The sequence below is a fragment of the Hemiscyllium ocellatum genome, chromosome 8, assembly GCF_020745735.1.
Source record: "Hemiscyllium ocellatum isolate sHemOce1 chromosome 8, sHemOce1.pat.X.cur, whole genome shotgun sequence".
Classification (NCBI taxonomy): domain Eukaryota; kingdom Metazoa; phylum Chordata; class Chondrichthyes; order Orectolobiformes; family Hemiscylliidae; genus Hemiscyllium; species Hemiscyllium ocellatum.
In genome coordinates, this window is record NC_083408.1 from 113,163,442 (window position 1) to 113,187,514 (window position 24,073).

Below are 24,073 nucleotides of genomic sequence, written 5' to 3' on the forward strand. Positions count from 1 at the left end.
AGTCTCAAACGTAACCTCTGGTTAAACAGCAAGAGCAAATGACTGAGCCATAGCTGACATAATCTGCGTTAGTTATTTAAAGACTCTAGAATGATAATAAGATTGACATCAACAAAAAGATTAAGTTAAAATAGTCCTCAGTGTTGATTTCAATAGTTATTTAGTTACAAAGTGGGAATCTCTGATAACAATAACTTGAGTTTACATGTCATTTTCCGAAGAGAAATAAGTGGCCCGGATCTTTACAGGAATTCTAACAAGAAAGGTTTGTTTGAGAGGCTGATCAAAAGGGAATCATAATAATCAGCTGGAGAAGTCACAAAGACATGAAGGAGAGGTTCAGTAGCAAGTAAGCTGAGGCAGGGATTCAGAAAATAAGGTTGCAAAGATAAAAACCAGAAGTCACGCGACGCCAGATTATAGTCCAACAGGTTTATTTGAAATGATAAGTTTTCGGAACCCTGCTCCTTCAGCTCTCCAAAAGCTTGTGAGTTCAAATAAACCTGTTGGACTATAACCTGGTGTCGTGTGACTCCTGACTTTGTCCACCCCAGTCAAACACCGGCACCTCCACATCAAAGATAACAGGGGACAGTCTTACTGACGTGTGTATGAGGCCAGAACCACATCTCAGTGACAGATACATCAAAGCTGCAACTTCAGACAGTTGCCAGAGAGATGGAAGAGGATAATAAATGGGAAAGGGTATAGTTTCAGTCATCCAATATTTAGTGGGAGGAAGCTTCTGCTCATGCAGAACTGGACATTGGATAATGCAGTGTTACAAATCAGGTCAAGGAGGGTTTGAGAGAACAAGGAGGAACTGGAAATCATCAACATATTGGACAAGCTAAAGTTGTACTTTTGGGTGATATTGTTCAGGAGCAGCAGAGTGATGAGTGATAAGAGCAGGGTAAAGGTAAAGCTTGGGGTGGAGGGAGTATTGAGGTTACTGGGCAGAACAGAAGAAAAAGCTATTGATGATACTCTTTACCAACAACTGGTTAGTTAGGATTGGGATTCAGCAACAGGAATTCTACCAAATTCTAGCAATGATGGGAGGAAGAGCTTGAAGGAGGACAGTGTGGACATCAATATAAAAGACTGCAGACAGATCAAAAATCGGCATAACGGGCAGGAGATTACCATGGTCACAGTCAAACAAGGTGTCATGTGTGACTTTGATAGTGATCTTTCAGTGCTCTTGTGGGCAAGAAAGTTAGTTCAGGACTTGTGAGAAAGGTGGATATAGACATTAGTAAAGACTGTGTCTAGCTGATCCCAGAATCTGGAACTATCACAGATATCAGGGCAGAGAAGTGATAGGATGGACTATTTCAAATTAAATATACAATCATTCATTTTATTAAACTTTTAGTAAAAATGTTATTGATGCAGATCAGTCTGCTTTAGACAGACGAAAATTACCTGCCTCATCCTCAGCGAAGGAGATAATGTACCGATAATATTTGTTCAATAGTCCTGGGAACAGACATGTCTGACCTCTTCCCATGCAGATCTTATAATCATACCAGCTCCCTGTTCTAGAATCTTCAGCTAGTGCCATCAGACGCCTGGTTACAGAGAAGAACAATGAGTTAACAAAGCTCATGAAATAAAAGTGATTGCCACTGAAGATTGTGATTTTAACAAAGTGAAGGATTACAGTGAGTGATCTTTTTTATTCACTCACAGGATGTGGATGTTGCTGGCTTATTATCCATCTCTTGAGAAGGTGGTGGTGGGCTGAAATGAGACACTCTATATTCAGATGCCCAGTGCCTGTTCCAAAATGAGGAGAGATGTCTCAGACTAGTCAAGCACTATCTGATCTCCTCTGCTATTTTTAGACTGCTGAATGAATCTCTATAACTTCAAACCTAATGTTAATCTGGCCTAGTGCCCCTCCTGTGCAGTATAATCTTGTAAACCTCACTCTAAGTCCCCTATGATCTGTCGTACTGCTCACAAAACAATATGTTTTACTGTATTTAGGCACATGCGAATACGAGAAATAAAATCAAAATCAAATATAATCACAGAATTGTACCTCACATTCTAAGGACAGAACATTCTCAGTGTCTGAACAGTGTGGGCATTGCTGAGAGAATTGGAACATTGGAGTGTGTTTGGCATTGAGGAAGGATCAACATCAAGAGCAAAATGTCTAGGTTTCCATCCAAGTGTTGCATGGGAATCATTTTTCTAAGTCATGAGAACTTTATTTGCATTCATTTGCTGACATCAACACATCTTTATTACCAATCCAGCCTCAAAGATGAGGTTTCCCATTCTCCCACCCACTGAGTGGAGATTAGATGGCAAACGTTCCCTATGTGAAAATCTGAGCAGGTACCTGGCCTTTCCTTCAGTGTTGCTGGGTCAAAATCCTGCAACTCCCTCCCTAACAGCATTGTCCAGCACATGGACTGCAGTGGTTCAAGAAGGCAGCTCACCCCCACCTTCTCAAGGGGCAACTAGGCATGGACAATAAATGCTGACCCAGCCAGCAATGCCCATATCCGGTGACTGAAGAGCCTTTCTCTGCAGGACAGACCTCTATGATTCTATGATACAGGTAATGAAATTAAGTTACTCTTCCTTAATTGGAGACAAGACAGTTGTCATGTCTCAAGATCCAATCTTCATCACTATCTATTTGGCTGGACCACATCTACTGCCTTAGTGGCATTGAGAACCCTGTACACAAGTTCTTGAGTTATTTTTTCAATTTGTAACTTATTCTCTGACCCCACTGCATTTGCTCTCAATCATCCAAACCTCATTAGAAAAATACTATCTGACATTCCCGGTCTATATAATAATTTTCACTTTTCTTACATTACTGTCTGATCTCACCTCTACTTAGCCTCTAGAATTTCCTTGGATTGATATGATATGACTAACTCACCCCTACACAACTGCAACTGTTCTAAACACTGTTGCCTGCCTCCTGTTCTGAATCCATTTGGCTCCACTATTACCATTATCCTCACTAAACTATCCACTATCCCATATCTCAAATTATTGTATTCAAAATATGAGTTCTCATATTTCTTAACAAGCTCATATTCTCCACTTTGAGTTTCTTCCCGTTCCATATGCTAGCATATTCATTCCCAAAGTCTGACATTGATTTCTATCAGAATAAGTGCAATCATATCCAATTCCTTTGCCCACTGTTGGAATGGCTCCATTGTGTTAATTCTTTAATCTCACACCTCCACTCAGAAGCAACATGCCAGACAATGTTTTGGAGATAAGGCCAACAATGCTATACTTTTGATTCTGTCTCCTTGGTTGTTTCTCAGCATGAATCTCTAAACTCACAACAACTTCCATCTGAAAAGATAAGACCAGCAGATACATGGGAACACCACCGTTCCCCTCCGAGCCACCCACCATCCCGACGTGAAAATATATCGCAGTTCCTTCACTGTCGCTGGGTGAAAATCCTGGATTTCCCTCCCTTGGGGCATTGTGGGTCAACCCACAGCACATGGACTGCAGCGGGTCAAGAAGGCAGCTCACCCCCACCTTCTCAAGGGGCAACTAGAGACGGGTTATAAATACTGGGCCCAAGCAACGATGCCCACACCCCATGAATGAATTCAAAAAAGAATCAGATGTTTAAAATGTCATTTGAGTGTAAAATGAGCTTAACACTGCATATCCTATCTATCACCAAAACGTCTTAATTCATCTCTGCAACATTGCCTTTAATTAACTGCGATCATGACTGAAACCCTTTCTTAGACTAGTCTTCTCCAGCACTTCCCTTAGGAGCCTCCCAAACACAACACAAGCTGTAATTCTTCCAGACTTCCTGTTCAAATCCAATTCTGCTTCAAATCTCAACCATCTCCAATCTCCTTTGGTTTCATAGAGTCACAGAGTCATGGAGCTGTACGGCACAGAAACGGGCTCTTCAGTCCAACTCATCCATGTCGACCACATATCCTAGATTAATCTAGGCCAAGAACTTGACCCATATCCCTCGAAACCCTTCCTATTCATTTACCCATCCAGATGCCTTTAAATGTTGTAATTGTACCAGCCTCCACCACTTCCTCTAACAGCTCAATCCACACACACATCACCTTCTGTGTGAAAAAGTTGCTCCTCAGGTCCCTTTTAAATTTTTCCCCTCTCATGACTGTTGCAGGCAGTGCATTCCCCATCCCTACTACTCTGTGAGTCAAAAAACTCCCTCTCACATCTATCACCCCTCATTTTAAAGCAATGTGCCCTCATGCTAGCCATCACCATCCAAGGAAAAAGGCTCTCACTGTCCAATTATACAGAATACTCCAAGTGCGGCCGCATCAGAGTTTTGTACAGCTGCAACATGACCTCATGGATCCAAAACTTAATCCCTCTACCTATAAAAGCTAACACACCATACACCTTCTTAACAACCCTATCAACCTGGGTGGCAACTTTCAAGGATCTGTGTACCTGGACACTGACATCTCTCTGCTCATCTACACTACCAAGAGTCTTACCATCAGCCCAGTACAGTATATTCTTATTGCTCCTTCCAAAGTGAATCACCTCACACTTTTCCACTTTTCTACCTCTCAGACCAGCTCTTTGTAACCTGCAATGTTCTTCCGCACTGTCCACAACTCCACCAACTTTCGTGTCATCTGCAAATTTACTAACCCATCCTTCTATGGACTCGCCAACTTTAAGAGCTTTTGAATGGTCATTGGATAAACATATGGATGATAATGGAATAGTAGAGGTTAGGTGGGCTTTTGATTGGTTTCACAGGTTGGCGCATCATTGAGGGTGAAGGGCCTGTACTGTGCTGTAATGTTCTATGTTCTATAAAGACATGCATACAACCACTATCCTATTTACCTGGAACTCCTCGTTCAGGGAACTATGAGCCTGCACTCCAAGGTCTCCTTGTTCAGCAACACTCTCCAGGACCTTACAATTAAGTGTGTAAATCCTGCCCTGATTTGCCTTTCCAAAATGCAGCACCTCGCATTTATCTAAATTAAACTCTATCTGCCACTCTTCAGCCCATTGGCCCATCTGATCAAGATCCTGTTGTAATCTGAATTAACCTTCTTTGCTGTCCACTACACCACCAGTTTTGGTGTCATCTGCAAACTTATCAACCATACCTCTTATGCTCATATCCAAATCATTTATGTAAATGATGAAAAGTAGACGACCTAGCACCGATCCTTGTGGCACTCCACTGGTCACAGGCCTCCAGTCTGAAAAACAACCCTCCACCACCACCCTCTGTCTTCTACCATCGAGCCAGTTCTTTATTGAAATGGGAGAAAGTGAGGACTGCAGATGCTGGAGACCAGAGTTGAAAAGTGTGGTGCTGGAAAAGCACAGCAGGCCAGGCAGCATCCGAGGAGCAGGCTTATGCCTGAAACGTCGACTCTCCTGCTTTATCGAAATGGTCAGTTCTCCCTGTATTCCATGAGATCTAACCTTGCTAACCAGCCTCCCACAGGGAACCTTGTTGAACACCTTACTGAAGTATATTTCAATTACGTCGACCACTCTTCCCTCATCAATCCTCTTTGTTACTTCTTTAAAAATTCAATCAAGTTTGTGAGACATGATTTTCCATGCACAAAGCCATGTTGACTATCCCTAATCAGTCCTTGCCTTTCCAAATACATGTACATCCTGTCCCTCAGGATTCACTCCAACAACTTGCCCACCACCAACATCAGGCTCACCGGTCTGTAGTTCCCTGGAGACCAGAGTTGAAAAGTGTGGTTTCTTACCACCTTTCTTTTTTTGAAATAAAAACTTTTTGCTCTTTTACAGAAGGAAAAACAAATACTAAAATACAAAAATGATGTCACAGTGTTACACTACAGTAATGTTGACAATGAACTATCTACTACTCTACGGGATCTGATCTTCTCATATTTACTTAAATTAAAATAAACTTGAATAAAATAAAATTAAATTACATTACTCCACTCACCACATCTCCACTAAAGTTCCTGTTCACGGGAGCAATGGTTTTTATACCCATATTTGCCTCCTCTCCCCAGGGTCCCCGGACCACCATATATGGCGCTTATGGCTATATAAAGGCCTGAACCAGTACCACTGATAGGTCCGCGTCTATGTAGTTTACAAAGGGCTGCCATGTCTTATACAATTAGTCCATTCCAAGATGCATCACTCTTGTCAGATAATCTTGGGGGATGTACTCCATCACAAGTCTGCACCACCCCACAAGACCTGGGTTTTTTTCTGATATCCAGTTCTTTAGGATGTTCCTCCTTGCACAATGTGTAAGAATGTTAAATGACGTCTCCCTGTGCTCACCCAGAGAGGGCAGATTCGGTAATCCCAAAAGAAGGGATCTGTCTTAATTTCAATTCCCAGGATCTTCTCCAGCTCATTCACTACGGAACCCCAGTGTCTGTGAATCTTGTAGCGGGTCCAATAGCAATGTGTAAGGGTGTTGTGCTAATTCTAGATTTGGGACATCCTGGAGGAAATCATTTCTTAAACTTTACTAACCTCTCTGGTGCCATATGGGCACTGTGAAGCATCTTCAATTGCATAGCTTGTGCTTTATTGCATATTGAGATTTTCTTTACATTCTCCCATATCTCCTCCCATGTTTCTGAAAAAATTTTTTCCCCTAGCTCCTGATTCTAGATACCATGGAGTGTCTCCATATGCCCCAAGCCACTCCCTCTCTGCAAATGGTATTTGGCTTCACTACATTTCTCAAATAGTGGCACCACGTTAGCTAATAATGTCCAATCTTCTGGCAACTCACTCAAGGCTATCGATGATACCAATATTTTAGCAAGGGGCCCTGCAATCACTTCCTTAGCTTCTGTGATAATGCTGTCACTTTTAAAAATGGTTATTTTGTCCTGGGGTTTTTTTGAAATGGGGCTGTAAAGGCAGAGGTGCCGAAGAATCTGAGGCGGTGGTGGGCGGATTGTTTTTAACAGTTTAGCAATGGAAGGAGAGTGGTCAGTTCTCCCAGTTTCTATTTTTTCTAGTTTTGTTTTTGCCGTAGCACTCACAAGATGGATGAGTACTAGGATTGCAAGCTTGGGTGTATGATTCCTCACTGACTATCTCTGAAATCTCTGTCTGGATATTGCTCCCTCCTGCCTGTAAGAATCTGTATTTGAATTTACCTTTTTGCCAAGGGGTATGTTTATACGATGTTACTTTATTGGAACAGTTAGTTAGATAAATTATTAGATTGAGTATTCGGTTAAGTTTTCCAGTGGTTAAGTTATTCCAAATTCCTCTTTCTTTTGATGATGTTTTGACTGTAATGTTTAAATAAATTCTGTTTTGCTTAAAGCCGAATGGTTTGACCAGTTGTATCACACTTGGAACATCCACTTCACCTCTACCTCTAAAATAAGAAAAATGTTAGAGTCTAGGCTACCTTCTTAAAATATTTTGAGGGTCTGGGCCTAGTCCATAACATTTAAAATCTGATTGAAGATTTGTAGCTCGGGTATCCGTTGTTGTGGTTCTGCTCGCCGAGCTGGAAGTTTTTGCTGCAAACGTTTCGTTCCCTGCTGCTTCACACGAGGCTCCAACAGCACTGATGGTGTTCCCTAGCCAGGGAACGAAACGTTTGCAGCAAAAACTTCCAGCTCGGCGAGCAGAACCACAACAGTCCATAACATCTCCCACAGGGTTTAAGGTACACCTGATCAGGATCTGGGGATTTATCCAACTTTATGCATTTTAAGATGTCCAGCACCTCCTCCTCTGTAACATGGACACTTTTCAAGATTTCCCTATTTACTTCCCCATTATCTCTATCCTCCATACCCTTCTCCACAGTAAACAATGATACAAAATACTCATTTAGTATCTCCCCCATCTCCTGTGTTTCCACACATAAGCTGCCTTGCTGATCTTTGAGGGGTCCTATTTTCTCCCTAGTTAATCTCTTCTCTTTAATATATTTGTAGAACACATTTGAATTTTCCTTAATCCTATTTGCTAAAGTTATCTCATATCCCTTTTTGCCCTCCTGATTTCCCTCTTAAGAATACTCCTACTGCCTTCGTATTCTGCTGGGGAATCGCTTGATTTCTGCTGTCTATATCTGGCATATGTTTCCTTCTTATTCTTGACAAAAAACTCAATTTCTCTTAGTCATCCAGCATTCCTTACATCTATCAGACTTGCCTTTCGCCCTAACAGGAATATACTGTCTCTGGTCAAATTTAATTGAATATTATCAATGTTAACACAAACACAAAGTTGAACTAAATGTCTTTCATCCTTCATAACCAATTCTATAGTGGTGACACCCCTCTCTATTTCTGTTATCTCCTCCTGCCCTATGCTCCAAATTGCTGCCAAACTCTGGTTTCCTATGTATGTTATTATTTAGCAAATGTAAGTGCTTGAAGCCAAGAGTTTAAGGGGATGAATGCATCACTTTCTGAGAGACTTGGGTCTGTTCTCATTGGAAAGAAGGCGGCTAAGAGGGGATTTGATAAAAACATGCAAGGTGATCAGAGAATTAGATAGGGTAGACAGTGAAAGTCTTTTTCCTAGGATGATGACGTCAGCTTGTACGAATGCTGTAGAGGGAACATTCCTCAGTAAATGTGGGCAGCATGGTGGCACAGTGGTTAGCACAGCTACCTCACTGCGTCAGAGACCTGGGTTCAATTCCTGCCTCAGGCAACTGTCTGTGTGGAGTTTGCACATTCTCCCTGTGTCTCTGGGTGCTCTGGTTTCCTCCCGCAGTGTTAGGTGAAGGGGTAAATATAGAGGAATGGGTCTGGGTGGTTTGCTCTTCAGCGGGTCTGTGTAGACTTGTTGGGCTGAAGGGCCTGTTTCCACACTGTAAGTAATCTAACCTAATCTAAAGTTCTGCAGTGTGCATCAAGGATGTGTCATGTGCAGGGCCTCTGGCTGGTCCTAGACCTATTTAAGATGAACAATTCTCACTGTAGTTGAATCATAGAGTCAGCCCACCAAAAAAACATTATTGCCTGCACTAGTCCAAATTTCCTGCACCAGCCCCATGGCCTTGAATGTTACAACATTTCAAGTGCATTGGAAAAGGTGCAAAGGAGATTTACCAGGATGTTGCCTGGTCTGGAGGGAAAAGGAAAAGGCTGAGAGACTTGGATCTGTTCTCATTGGAAAGGCGGCGGCTAAGAGGGGAGTTAATAGAGACATACAAGATGATCAGAGGATTAGATAGAGTAGACAGTGAAAGTCTTTTTCCTATGATGATGATGTCAGCTTGTATGAGGGGGCATAACTACAAATTGAGGGGTGATAGATTTAAGACAGATGTCAGAGACAGGTTCTTTACTCAGAGAGTGGTAAGGGTGTGGAATGCCGTACCTGCTGATGTAGTCAACTCAGCCACATCAGGGAGATTTAAACAATCCTTGGATAAGCACATAGATGATGACAGGATAGTGTAGGGGAATGGGCTTAGATTAGTTCACAGGTTGGCGCAACATTGAGGGCTGAAGGGCCTGTTCTGCGCTGTGTTGTTCTCTATTCTATGTTCTAGGCTCATCCAAGTTCTTTCTTTTCAAAAGGTTGTGAAGATTCCTGCCCTAACTACTGTCCAAGGCAGTGAATTCTTGGACAGCGTGATGGGGAGAAAGGTAGATCAAAGAAGTCTACCATTCAACTGATGGGTTGGCCATGAGGCACTTTCAGTATTCCCTGTGCATTGCTGAAGGTAGAGTTGCAGGTAGACGGGATAGTGAAGAAGGCGTTCGGTATGCTTGCCTTTATTGGTCAGTGCACTGAGTATAGGAGTTGGGAGGTCATGTTGCTGCTGTGCAGGACATTGGTTAGGCCACTATTGGAATACTGCAGTTCTGGTCTCCCTATTATAGGAAAGGTGTTGTTAAATTTAAAAGGGTGCAGAAGACATTTACAAGGAAGTTGCCAGGATTAGAGGGTTTAAGCTCTCAGGAGAGACTGAATGTAGGGGTTATTTTCCCTGGAGCGTCGGAGGCTGAAGAATGAGCTTGTAGAGGTTTATAAAATCATGAGGGGCATGGATAGGGTGAATAGTCTAGGTCTTTTCCCCACAGTCGCGAAATCTAAAACTGGAGGGCATAGGCTTAAGTGAGAAGGGAAAGACTTAAAAGGGACCTAAGGGGCAACATTTTCATGCAGAGGGTAGTTTGGAATGAGCTGCCAGAGAAATTATGGAGAATGGTTCAATACCAACATTTAAAAGACATTTAGTACAGGAAAAGAAATGGTTTGGAGGGATATGTGCCAAATGCTGGCAAATGGGACTAGATTAATTTAAGACATTTGGTCAGCATGGACAGGTTGGACCGAAGGGTCTGTTTCAGTGCTGTACATCTCTGTGATTCAATGATTAACCACGTACCCCAGTATCAACGCCGCAACTTTCAAATGCCTTGACCTTCAGAAACTCCATCTTTGTTAACTCTTTGCCTCACCACCATTAAAACCTTCTATAAAACCCAAACTATGGACTATGGTATGATCTGTCTTTTCACATTCCCCCCAGTCCCTGACATGCATTTCTCCTCTATAAATTCCAGCGATCACTGACTATCTCAATGGTATTTACAAGTCAATTGTTAATAACTTACCCACTCATGAAGTCACCGAATATGTAGAGTCCATTAAGGTTGGGAGATTCACAGCCTCTGTAGACATAGCCCCCAGTGACAGACTTTCCAACACTATGAGGATAGGCGAATATAGGCAGAACACCACCTGTGAAAGAACAGCAAGAAACTGTTCAATGTCTCAGTAGCCAGTGAGGAGAAAAGCTGAGGTAAACAAAATTATTGTGAATCAAAGGCATGCTTCTATTGAACACCATGGAACTACCCATATCATATTCCCTGGATATAGACAGGGTTAAATAGAACATAGAAAAGTACAGCACAGAACAGGCCCTTCAGCCCACGATGTTGTGCCAAGGGTTATTCCTAACCTAAAATAAAATAACCTAACCCTACCGCACCCCTCATGTTATGTTAAACATCCCCTTCACATTGATCCCTCCTGATTATCTTGAACTTTCAAAGTACCCTGTTATAATGCTTTTAAAAACAGCTTCTAACATTTTCCTTCTGACAGATGTTAAATTCATTGGCCTATAGTATCTTGTTTCAGCTCCATTTCTGTTTTCCAAACACTTCCCAGATCGAGGGAATTACTGAAATTAAAACCAACCTATCATCTTTCTTTGTAGCCACTTCCTTTAAGACCCTGGGATGAAGTCCACCAGGACATTATATTTCCAACTAACTTTCTATTATACTTTCATTTCTCCTTCCACATTAATCTTTTAGTCATTCTTTTCTGTTTTCTTTTAACAATCAGTCCAATTGTCTTGGCACAATTATATGGCGATTTCTTTAGATCTGTCATTCTTAAAAGCAAAATTCATCACAGATGATGTATCATCCCTTGAATATTTTCTTTTTCTTTGGAATGGATCATTTCTGGCTATTCTGAAATGTCAGCCAATGCATCTCTATTGAGCTATCAATCTACCAGTTTACTTTGGATAGCTGTATTTTTTCATGTGTTCAAAATTCCCCCTTTCAGGTTGAAAATTCTAGTTTTAGATGCACTCTTCTCTCCTTCAAATTGTCTGTAAAATTCAACCAAGTTATGAGAGCAAGAAAAACGAGGACCCAGTGTCAGTCAGCAACAATTAGAAGATAAGGAGTACAATTTTGTCATTTTAAAAAAAAACACTCAGACAGATCCATGGGTGGGATAGAGATAGAAGGAAATGGAGAAAGTGAGGACTGCAGATGCTGGAGATCAGAGCTGAAAATGTGTTGCTGGGAAAGCGCAGCAGGTCAGGCAGCATCCAAGGAACAGGAGAATCGATGTTTCGGGCATATGCCCTTCTTCAGGAAATATGCCCGAAACATCGATTCTCCTGTTCCTTGCATGCTGCCTGACCTGCTGCGCTTTTCCAGCAGCATAGACGGAAATGGGGCTAGACTAATTGTGAGAAGTGAGCAGCATGGACAAGTTGGGCCGAAGGGCCTGTCTCCATGCTGTAATGCTCTATGACTCTATGAGAAACGAAAGGCAGCCTGGTGGTGGTTTGGAATTGATTCTGACTCTACTACAACAGAGACGTTAGCCGATTGGTGAGCAACTGGTAATTGGTTAAAAGGCCTTTTCTATGTTTAAGGCTGAAAACAATTCAAGGGCAAGTGATAGGGTTAGTAAAATATATTAAAAAGGGAAATTAAAAAGTCAGCCTTTGTGATCATCCAACAGGTTTGAGATTCTTCCTGCTTGTTTAGCTGACAGTAAGGTCTGAAGGGTGGTTGAACTAATGGACAATTGCAGCATGATGCAAGTGAAGGAAATACAAAGGAAGGTGGTGGTGATAGGTGATATGTAGACACAGTTCTGTACCGTCAAGAGCATGAATCCAGCATTGTATCACCAATGTCAGGTTTCATGATACCTTCTGTAGGCTCAGGGACAGCATGGCGGTTCAGTGGTTAACACTACGGCCTCACAGCGGCAAGGACCTAGGTTCAATTCCACTGAACTCCACACTGTCTGTATGGAGTTTGAGCATTCTCCCCGTGTCTGCATGGGTTTGCTCTGGTTTCCTCCCATAGTCCAAACATGTGCAGGTTAGGGTGGATTGCCAATGCTGAATTATCCATAGTGTGCAGGCTAAGTGGGTTAGCTGTGGGAAATGTGGGGTTACAGGGACAGAGTAGGGGAGTGGATCTGGATGGGATGCTCTTTGTAGGGCTCGTGTAGACTCAGAGATCTGAATGGCCTGCTTCCTCATGATAGGGATTCTATGACTGAACAGTACATTTGATTGGGAGGGGCAGGATCCAGTTGTCACGGTACATGGGGCCTCCCTTTTTCAAATTTATATTAATGATTCAGCTGATGCGAATGGTAGTACAAAGATAGCACAAATATATTGTGAAGAGAACACAAGGGGGTTGCTGATGGACGTAGAATGGTTGAGTGAGTGGATAATGATCTGAGAGTATAGTAAGGGGAAATGTGCCATGGTTCACTTTGCCATGAAGAATAAAAAAAGCAGAGTATTCCTTCCATGGGGAAGGACTGCAGAATTCTGAGGTGCAGAGGGATCGAGGTGTTCTTGTGTATGAGTTAGTATGCAGTTGAAATATCCAGGATTCTTAAGGGGCTCGACAGGGCAAATACTGAGGGGGGGAGTTAGGGCCAGAGTGCACAGTCTCAGAATAAAGGGGCACCAATTTAAGACTGAGATGAAGAGGAATTTCATCTCTCAGAGGGTTGTGAATCTTTGGAACTCCTTACCACAGAGAGCTGTGGGGGCAGAGTCCTTGTGTATATTAAAGGCTGAGAGAGAGAGGGAGAGAGAGATTCCTGATCAGTCGGCGAATCAAGGGAAAGGGCAGGGAAGTGGAGTGAGGAGTGTTGGATCAGTGAACAGTGATCCTATTGAACAGTGGAGGAGCCGAATGTTCCCGTTTCTCATGGTCTTCGGTACAGAAAGTAATTAAATAATTTTTCCCATGCAACACCTTGGCTCCTATTTCTATATTAAAGGCTCTAAAGTATCCTGTGCTTATCCTCAGAACCGAAGACTCTTAATAAATAATGGCAAAATATGACAGTTTCATTATTTACTGTGTGATTATTTTGACAAAGTTGCTGCATTAAATTGTCTGATAAATCTCTCAAGTTCCAGGGTGAAGAAGTTGGAAAGGAGACAATAAACAGAGAGAATGCTGGAGCAACTTAGCAGTGCAGCAGCATCGTTGGAGAGAGAGAGAAAGAGAGAGAGAGAAAAGCAGAGTTAATGGCGTCAACACCAGTTGACTTTTTGTGAGCTCTCTACAGCAGATCTTATTCTCACATTTCTTACAACCATTCTACACTATTAAAACTCAATTTTATGTCATTAAAATTACTAATAATTTTCCCTTAAATCTAGTTACAGGTCTGAATGCCAACAGGTTCAGTAGCAGCTTCTTCCCTGCTCTTATTAGACTGATGGATATTCTCTCTATCTTCAAATTTAACATTGATCTTGCTTTGTGCACCTCTTGTGCAGTGTAACCTTGCGTGCCCTGTTCTGTCTGAACACCCTATAATCTGTATATCAGTGTTTGCTATGAGCTGCCTGCACTGCTCGCAAGCCACAGCTTTTCTCTCTACTTAGGTAAACGTGACAACAATAAATCAAATCAGTTTTATGAATCATACCGGGTTTGAAATGTTAACTATTTGTCTCCAGATTTGCTGCCCGACTTGATGAGTTTCTCTAACAATTTCTTGTGTTTGTTTCAGATTTCCAGCGCCTGCAATATTTTGCCTTTATTGTAGAAAAGAGAAAGATCAAGCAAATGTTTTTCACACTAAGGGTAGTAGAGTTTTGGAATAAATTGTTGAAAATGTGTTGCTGGTTAAAGCACAGCAGGTTAGGCAGCATCCAAGGAATAGGAAATTCGACGTTTCGGGCATAAGCCCTTCATCAGGAACTGCCTGAAACGTCGAATTTCCTATTCCTTGGATGCTGCCTAACCTGCTGTGCTTTAACCAGCAGCACATTTTCAGCTGTGATCTCCAGCATCTGCAGACCTCATTTTTTTACCCTTTTGGAATAAATTGTCAAGTGAAAAATGAGGTCTGCAGATGCTGGAGATCACAGCTGCAAATGTGTTGCTGGTCAAAGCACAGCAGGTTAGGCAGCATCTCAGGAATAGAGAATTCGACGTTTCGAGCATAAGCCCTTCATCAGGAATAAGAGAGAGAGAGCCAAGCAGGCTGAGATAAAAGGTAGGGAGGAGGGACTAGGGGGAGGGGCGATGGAGGTGGGATAGGTGGAAGGAGGTCAAGGTGAGGGTGATAGGCCGGAGTGGGGTGGGGGCGGAGAGGTCAGGAAGAGGATTGCAGGTTAGGAGGGCGGTGCTGAGTTGAGGGAACCGACTGAGACAAGGAGGGGGGAGGGGAAATGAGGAAGCTGGAGAAATCTGAATTCATACCTTGTGGTTGGAGGGTTCCCAGGCGGAAGATGAGGCGCTCCTCCTCCAGCCGTCGTGTAGTTGTGTTCTGCTGGTGGAGGAGTCCAAGGACCTGCATGTCCTCGGTGGAGTGGGAGGGGGAGTTAAAGTGTTGAGCCACGGGGTGATTGGGTTGGTTGGTTCGGGCGGCCCAGAGGTGTTCTCTGAAGCGTTCCGCAAGTAAGCGGCCTGTCTCACCAATATAGAGGAGGCCACATCGGGTGCAGCGGATGCAATAGATGATGTGTGTGGAGGTACAGGTGAACTTGTGGCGGATATGGAAGGATCCCTTGGGGCCTTGGAGGGAAGTGAGTGTGGAGGTGTGGGCGCAAGTTTTACATTTCCTGCGGTTGCAGGGGAAGGTGCCGGGGGTGGAGGTTGGGTTGGTGGGGGGTGTGGATCTGACAAGGGAGTCACGAAGGGAGTGGTCCTTGCGGAACGCTGATAGGGGAGGGGAGGGAAATATATCCTTGGTGGTGGGGTCCGTTTGGAGGTGGCGGAAATGGCGGCGGATAATACGTTGTATGCGCAGGTTGGTGGGGTGGTAGGTGAGAACCAGTGGGGTTCTGTCTTGGTGGCGGTTGGAGGAGCGGGGCTCAAGGGCGGAGGAGCGGGAAGTGGAGGAGATGCGGTGGAGGGCATCGTCGATCACGTCTGGGGGGAATCTGCGGTCCTTGAAGAAGGAGGCCATCTGGGCTGTGCGGTGTTGGAATTGGTCCTCCTGGGAGCAGATGCGGCGGAGACGAAGGAATTGGGAATATGGGATGGAGTTTTTACAGGGTTCAGGGTGGGAGGAGGTGTAGTCCAGGTAGCTGTGGGAGTCAGTCGGTTTATAATAGATGTCTGTGTTGAGTCGGTCGCCCGAGATAGAAATGGAAAGGTCTAGGAAGGGGAGGGAGGAGTCTGAGACAGTCCAGGTGAATTTCAGGTCGGGATGGAAGGTGTTAGTAAAGTTGATGAACTGTTCAACCTCCTCGTGGGAGCACGAGGCAGCGCCGATACAGTCATCGATGTAGCGGAGGAAAAGGTGGGGGGTGGTGCCAGTGTAGTTGCGGAAGATGGATTGTTCCACATATCCTACGAAGAGGCAGGCATAGCTGGGGCCCATGCGGGTGCCCATGGCAACTCCTTTAGTTTGGAGGAAGTGGGAGGATTGAAAAGAGAAGTTATTCAGGGTGAGGACCAGTTCAGTCAGTCGAAGGAGGGTGTCAGTGGAAGGGTACTGGTTGGTGCGGCGGGAAAGGAAGAAGCGGAGGGCTTTGAGTCCTTCGTGATGGGGGATGGAGGTGTACAGGGACTGGATGTCCATAGTGAAAATAAGGCGTTGGGGACCGGGGAAGCGAAAATCCTGGAGGAGGTGGAGGGCGTGGGTGGTGTCCCGAACGTAGGTGGGGAGTTCTTGGACTAAAGGGGACAGGACCGTGTCGAGGTATTGGGAGTCCATAGTGAAAATAAGGCGTTGGGGACCGGGGAAGCGAAAATTTCCATAGTGAAAATAAGGCGTTGGGGACCGGTTCCATAGTGAAAATAAGGCGTTGGGGACCGGTTCCATAGTGAAAATCTCCCAATACCTCGACACGGTCCTGTCCCCTTTAGTCCAAGAACTCCCCACCTACGTTCGGGACACCACCCACGCCCTCCACCTCCTCCAGGATTTTCGCTTCCCCGGTCCCCAACGCCTTATTTTCACTATGGACATCCAGTCCCTGTACACCTCCATCCCCCATCACGAAGGACTCAAAGCCCTCCGCTTCTTCCTTTCCCGCCGCACCAACCAGTACCCTTCCACTGACACCCTCCTTCGACTGACTGAACTGGTCCTCACCCTGAATAACTTCTCTTTTCAATCCTCCCACTTCCTCCAAACTAAAGGAGTTGCCATGGGCACCCGCATGGGCCCCAGCTATGCCTGCCTCTTCGTAGGATATGTGGAACAATCCATCTTCCGCAACTACACTGGCACCACCCCCCACCTTTTCCTCCGCTACATCGATGACTGTATCGGCGCTGCCTCGTGCTCCCACGAGGAGGTTGAACAGTTCATCAACTTTACTAACACCTTCCATCCCGACCTGAAATTCACCTGGACTGTCTCAGACTCCTCCCTCCCCTTCCTAGACCTTTCCATTTCTATCTCGGGCGACCGACTCAACACAGACATCTATTATAAACCGACTGACTCCCACAGCTACCTGGACTACACCTCCTCCCACCCTGAACCCTGTAAAAACGCCATCCCATATTCCCAATTCCTTCGTCTCCGCCGCATCTGCTCCCAGGAGGACCAATTCCAACACCGCACAGCCCAGATGGCCTCCTTCTTCAAGGACCGCAGATTCCCCCCAGACGTGATCGACGATGCCCTCCACCGCATCTCCTCCACTTCCCGCTCCTCCGCCCTTGAGCCCCGCTCCTCCAACCGCCACCAAGACAGAACCCCACTGGTTCTCACCTACCACCCCACCAACCTGCGCATACAACGTATTATCCGCCGCCATTTCCGCCACCTCCAAACGGACCCCACCACCAAGGATATATTTCCCTCCCCTCCCCTATCAGCGTTCCGCAAGGACCACTCCCTTCGTGACTCCCTTGTCAGATCCACACCCCCCACCAACCCAACCTCCACCCCCGGCACCTTCCCCTGCAACCGCAGGAAATGTAAAACTTGCGCCCACACCTCCACACTCACTTCCCTCCAAGGCCCCAAGGGATCCTTCCATATCCGCCACAAGTTCACCTGTACCTCCACACACATCATCTATTGCATCCGCTGCACCCGATGTGGCCTCCTCTATATTGGTGAGACAGGCCGCTTACTTGCGGAACGCTTCAGAGAACACCTCTGGGCCGCCCGAACCAACCAACCCAATCACCCCGTGGCTCAACACTTTAACTCCCCCTCCCACTCCACCGAGGACATGCAGGTCCTTGGACTCCTCCACCGGCAGAACACAACTACACGACGGCTGGAGGAGGAGCGCCTCATCTTCCGCCTGGGAACCCTCCAACCACAAGGTATGAATTCAGATTTCTCCAGCTTCCTCATTTCCCCTCCCCCCTCCTTGTCTCAGTCGGTTCCCTCAACTCAGCACCGCCCTCCTAACCTGCAATCCTCTTCCTGACCTCTCCGCCCCCACCCCACTCCGGCCTATCACCCTCACCTTGACCTCCTTCCACCTATCCCACCTCCATCGCCCCTCCCCCTAGTCCCTCCTCCCTACCTTTTATCTCAGCCTGCTTGGCTCTCTCTCTCTTATTCCTGATGAAGGGCTTATGCTCGAAACGTCGAATTCTCTATTCCTGAGATGCTGCCTAACCTGCTGTGCTTTGACCAGCAACACATTTGCAGCAGGAATAAATTGTCAGCAAAGGGCTGAATAAATAGAATAAAATGGAGGGAGTTTTCAAGTGGTGAAATGCTGGAAGTAGAAAGCAGAGTCAGGAGAAAGAATAGTTCAAGTTATAGGCTCCAGACCTTTTGAAACAACTAAAGGACATGGAGCTAACAGTTGAAATGGAACACAGAGATTTGGATGAAGGCGGTGGCTGAGGGAACTGCCTTAAGATTTATTGATGCCACAAACAATTACTTTAGATGAGCATTAAAAAAACGGTTTCTCACTCAGGGAGGAATTTCCACAGAGCTTCTTGTCATAGCATGAAAACCCCTCTCTTGCTTTCCAACCATAGTTCCTCCCTTTCTCAACGATATCAATTTCCTCGAATTTGTTCTGTCCAACATCCCCACAGAAGATTCTTCCATTTCCCTCTTTTGTTTGAGGGTCACCTCGATCTACAGAGCATCGCCACATGTTCCGCACTCCGTAGGCATAAACCTCTGGCCGGGCATCTGGGTCCTGGATGAAGGGATTGTCTGGGGGAATCTTATAAAGGGGACCACGATTATTATTGTTGATATCTATCCGAAGCACTTTACCCAGTAAAGCTGACCTAGAGAGGCGTGAAGACACAGGAAAATTACATTGCAATGCTGACAAACAACATCTGAAATATTTACTGGACAGCTCATTTGTCATTGGCAAAGTGAATCTCTTATTTTTTTGCATCTGCCTTCATCCTAATTCATTGAAATGGAAAACAAAATTCTGCAATTACCACCTCATTGTTCAACAAGAAAGGAAAATCTGAAAGAAAAGCAAACCCATTGGTATACGATCCTGAGGGAATTTGACCAGGTGGACATAGGCAGGATGTTTACCCTCGTGGAAGAATCTAGAAACAGGGGTCAGAGTTTAAAAATAAGGGCCCACCAATCTCAACCAGGGATGAGAAAACAATGTTTCTCTGAGGGTTTGCAAATCTTTGGAATTCCCTTCCTCAAAACTAGAATTTTTAAATAACTTAAAGGCAAATTTGGATGGATTCTTGTTTACCAAGTGGATGAAAGATGATTGAGGATATACAGAACTGTAGAGTTGAGGTTAAAAGCAGGTCAGCAATGATTTTATCGAATGACTGAGCAGGCTTGAATGAAATCTGCCAATGTTCAAGGAGGGAAAGAGGCAAAGGAACAGGTAACTATAGGTCCATTAGCCTAACATCTGGTGTTGGAAAAGAATTGGAATGAATTTGGTTTCAGTTATTAATCCGTGGGATGTTGGTGTTGCTGGCTGGCCCCAATATTTATTGCCCATCCCTAGTTGCCCTTGAGAAGGTGAGGGGGAGCAGCCAACTTGAACCGCTGCAGTCCATGTGTTCTGGGTTGACCCACAATTCCCTGAGGGAGGGAATTGAACGTTGTGCACTCATTGGCATTTCTGACCCTACGACTCTCACCAGCAGCGTGTTTGCCCCTGATACCCACTGATTCCAGTTTTGCCAGGGTCCTTGATGCCACACTCAGTTAAATGCAGCCTTGATGTCAAGGGCTATCACTCTCCCCTCCCCTCTGGAACTCAGCTCTTTTTTCCATGTTTGACCCAAGGCTGTGATGAGGTCAGGAGCTGATTGGCCCAGATGGAACCCACACTGGACGTCATTGAGCAGGTTATTGCTGAGCAGGTGCTGCTTGATGGCACTGTTGGTGACCCCTTCCAGCACTTTACTGATGATCAAGAGTAGACTGATGGGGTGGTAATTGGCCAGGTTGGGTTTCTCCTGCTTTTTTGCGTACAGGACATACCTGGGCAATATCCCACATTGTCGGATAGATGCCAGTGTTGTAACTGGAAGAGCTTGGCTAGGGGAGAGGCAAGTTCTGGAGCACATGTGTTCAGTACTATTGCCAGAATGTTATCAGGCCTATGGCACTATGCAATGCCTCCAACCACATTTTAATCTCATGATATGAATCAAATTTGCTGTAGACTAGAATCTGTGATGCTGGGGACCACTGGAGGAGGCCAAGGTGGGATCATCCACTCAGTACATCTGGTGGAAGATTGTTGGAAATGTTTCAGCCTTATCTTATGGAATGATGTGTTGGGCTCTTCCATCATTGAGGATGGGGATATTTGGGGAGCCACCTCCTCCAGTGGGTTTTTAAATTATCCACCACCATTCATGACTGGATGTGGCAGGACTGCAGAGCTTAGATCGGATCTGCTGTTTGTGGGATCACTTAGCTCTGTCTGTCACTTACTTCTTATGCTGCTGAGTATGCAAGTACCCTTATTGGTGGCTTCATCAGGTTGTTGTCTCATCTTCAGGTATAGCTGGTACTGCTCCTGACATACCCTCCTGCACTCTCCATTGATTCCCTGCCTTGATGGTAATGGTTGAGTGGGGGATATGCCGGGCCATGAGGCTACAGACTGGAGTACAGTTCTGGTGCTGTTGATTGCCCAGAGTGCCTCATGGATGCCCAGTCTTGAGTTGTTGGGTCGCTGTGAAGTCTGTCCCATTTAGCACAGTGACAGTGCCACACAACATGATGGAGGGTATTCTCAATGTGAAGGTGGGACTTTGTCTCCACAAGGACTGCGGTGGTCATTCTTACTGAGACTGTCATGGACAGATGTATCTGCAGCTGGCAGATTGCTAAGGATGAGGTCAGGTACGTTTCTCCCTCTTGTTGGTTCCCTCACCACCTGCCGCAGACACAGTCTCACAGTTATGTCCTTTAGGACCCGACTAGCTATATCTGTAGTATTGCTGCCAAGCCACTCTTGTTGGGGGGCATTGAAATCACCCACCTACAGTACATTTTGTGCTCTTCCCATCCTCAGTGCTTCTTCCAAGTATTGATCAACATGGAGGAGTACTGATTCATCAGCCGAGGGACAATGGTACGTGTTAATCAGCAGGAGGGTTCCTTTCCCATGTTTAACCTGAAGCTATGAGACTTCATGAGGTTTGGAGTCAATGTTGAGGACTCCCAGGGCAACTCTGTCCAGAATCTTAAGGAAGTTGTTGAAAATCTCACACAACACCAGGTTATAGTCCAACAAGTTTATTTGGAGGTACTAGCTTTCAAAGTGCTTCTTCTTCATCAGCAGCGCTCCAAAAGCTAGTGCTTCCAAATGAACCTGTGGGACTATAACCTGGTGTTGGGTGATATTTATCATAGGCGGAAAGTCAGATTGTGTGAGCGAGGGATACAAACAGTTTACAGAGAGGTAAGTGGGCAAAACATTGGCAAATGGAGTGCAATGTGGGAAAGTGTGAAAAGAGCAGAATATTAATTAAATGAAGAAAACCTGCAAAAAGCTACAACTTGTGTACATAACAGAAAGTTAGCACACAGGCTCAGCAGTTAATGGGGCAAGCTAATGGAATATTGGCCTTAATTTCAAGGTGTTCGGAGTATGTATGAGTAGGGAACTCTTTTTTTAATTCAAAAATATACTTTATTCATAAATACTTTGATCTATATAACTGGACATGCCGTACATAAGTAAACATTCCATTTCTTTGCATACCGAAACAGAGTAATCATTCCTATTTACAGGTCGGTATGATTACATATTTAGCTGAGGCATCAGCAGAGCCTAAACGACTGCATGGGCCCCCTGTTCTTCTTTAGGCAGGCAGATGTTACACGGTGGTCTTTCCCCACCGAGCCTTGGCGGCAGCTGCCCCAAGATCAGCGCGTCCCTCAACACATAGTCCTGGACCTTGGAATGTGCCAGTCTGCAACACTCAGTCGGGGTCAACTCCCTCAGCTGGAAGATCAACAGGTTTCGGACCGCCCAGAGAGCGTCCTTCACCGAGTTGATGATCCTCCAGGCACAGTTGATGTTCGTCTCGGTGTGTGTCCCGGGGAACAGGCCGTAGATCATGGATTCCCGCGTCATGGCGCTGCTCGGGACGAACCTCGACAAACACCACTGCATTCCTCTCCAGACTTCCTCTGCATAGGCACATTCCAGAAGGAGGTGTGTGACAGTCTCGTCCCCCCCGCAGCCGCTTCGAGGGCAGTGTGCAGTGCGGCTGAGAATCCGGGCGTGTATAAAGGATCTCACAGGCAGAGCCCTTCTCACCACCAGCCAAGCCATGTCTTGGTGCTTGTTGGAAAGTTCTGGCGATGAGGCATTCTGCCAAATGATAGTCTGCTCAGGGAACTGCTCGATAGGATCTGCCCTCTCCGTTTCCCGAAGGGTCTCAAGGACACTACGTGCTGACCACTTCCTGATGGACTTTGGTCAAAGGTGTTTTTCTTCATAAACTTCTCCACAAAGGACAGGTGATACGGAACGGTCCAACTACTCGGAGCGTTCCACGGCAGCGAGGCCAGGCCCATCCTTCACAACACCAGGGACAGGTAGAACCTCAGTACGTAGTGACACTTGGTGTTTGCGTACCGGTGATCCACGCACAGCTTGATGCAGCCACACACAAAGGTGGCCATCAGGGCGAGGGTGGCATTGGGCCTGTTTTTCCCCATTGCACCGGTCTTTTTACAATGAGTCCCTTCGGACCCGGTCCATCTTTGATCTCCACATGAAGTGGAAGATGGCCTGGGTGACTGCGGCGGCGCAGGTTCTGGGAGTAGGTCAGACCTGTGCCACGTATAATAGCAATGACAGTGCCTCACACCTGATGACCAGGTTTTTTCCCGCAATGGAGAGCAACCGTTGCTTCCATCTGCCTAGTTTCTGTCTCATCTTCCTGATCCGCTCCTCTGAGGTCTTGGCGCATGCCCCAGCACCCCCCCCCCTCGAACCAAATACCCAGCACCTTCAGGTGGTCAGTCCTGATGGTGAAGGGGATTGAGGATTGGTCGGCCCAGTTCCCGAAGAGCATGGTCTCGCTCTTGCCTCGGTTTACCTTGGCCCCCGAGGCCCGTTGGAACTGGTCACATATGCACGTGAGTCTGTGCACTGACTGCGGATCCGAGCAGAAAATGGCGACATAATCCATGTACAGGGAGGCCTTAACCTGTAGGCCTCCGCTGCCAGGAATAGTCACCCCTCTCAGGCTCGCATCCTTCCTGATGGACTCGGCAAATGGCTCTATGTAACACACAAACAAGGATGTTCTCTCCAATATGAGAGATGTTCTCTCCAAAATGGGCTTTGGGGAGGGAATCTGCAAGTGGATCAAACTGCTCTACACCAACATTGTCAGTACAGTCTCAATCAATGGGTGGGAATCAGATAGCTTCCCAGTCAGATCTGGAGTCAGGCAGGGCTGCCCTCTCTCTCTCTCCTGCCTTGTTTGTGTGTTACACAGAGCCATTTGCCGAGTCCATCAGGAAGGATGCGAGCCTGAGAGGGGTGACTATTCCTGGCAGCAGGGGCCTGCAGGTTAAGGCCTCCCTGTACATGGATGATGTCGCCATTTTCTGCTCGGATTCGCTGTCAGTGCACAGACTCACGTGCATATGTAACCAGTTCGAACGGGCCTCGGGGGCCAAGGTAAACCGAGGCAAGAGTGAGGCCAGGCTCTTCGGGAACTGGACTGACGAATCCTCGTTCCCCTTCACTGTCAGGACCGGCCACCTGAAGGTGCTGGGTATTTGGTTCGGGGGGGCTGGGGCGTGCGCCAAGTCTTGGGAGGAGCGTACAGCAAAGTGAGGCAGAAACTGGGCAGATGGAAGCTACAGTCACTCTCCATCACGGGAAAAAACCTGGTCATCAGGTGTGAGGCACTGT

The 24,073-nt window shown here is 45.8% G+C and overlaps 1 protein-coding gene across 1 annotated transcript in view; it reads right to left on the bottom strand.

Annotated features, from left to right (window-relative positions):
• Positions 1-24,073, bottom strand: part of hhipl1 (HHIP-like 1) — a 68,617-nt gene that overhangs the window by 17,113 nt on the left and 27,431 nt on the right. The window contains exons 4-6 of the mRNA XM_060828595.1: positions 18,640-18,968; positions 10,602-10,728; positions 1,429-1,574 (exon numbers count right to left, since the gene is read on the bottom strand). Coding sequence (XP_060684578.1) covers positions 1,429-1,574; positions 10,602-10,728; positions 18,640-18,968 — 602 coding nt within the window. The remainder of the gene's footprint in view (positions 1-1,428; positions 1,575-10,601; positions 10,729-18,639; positions 18,969-24,073) is intronic.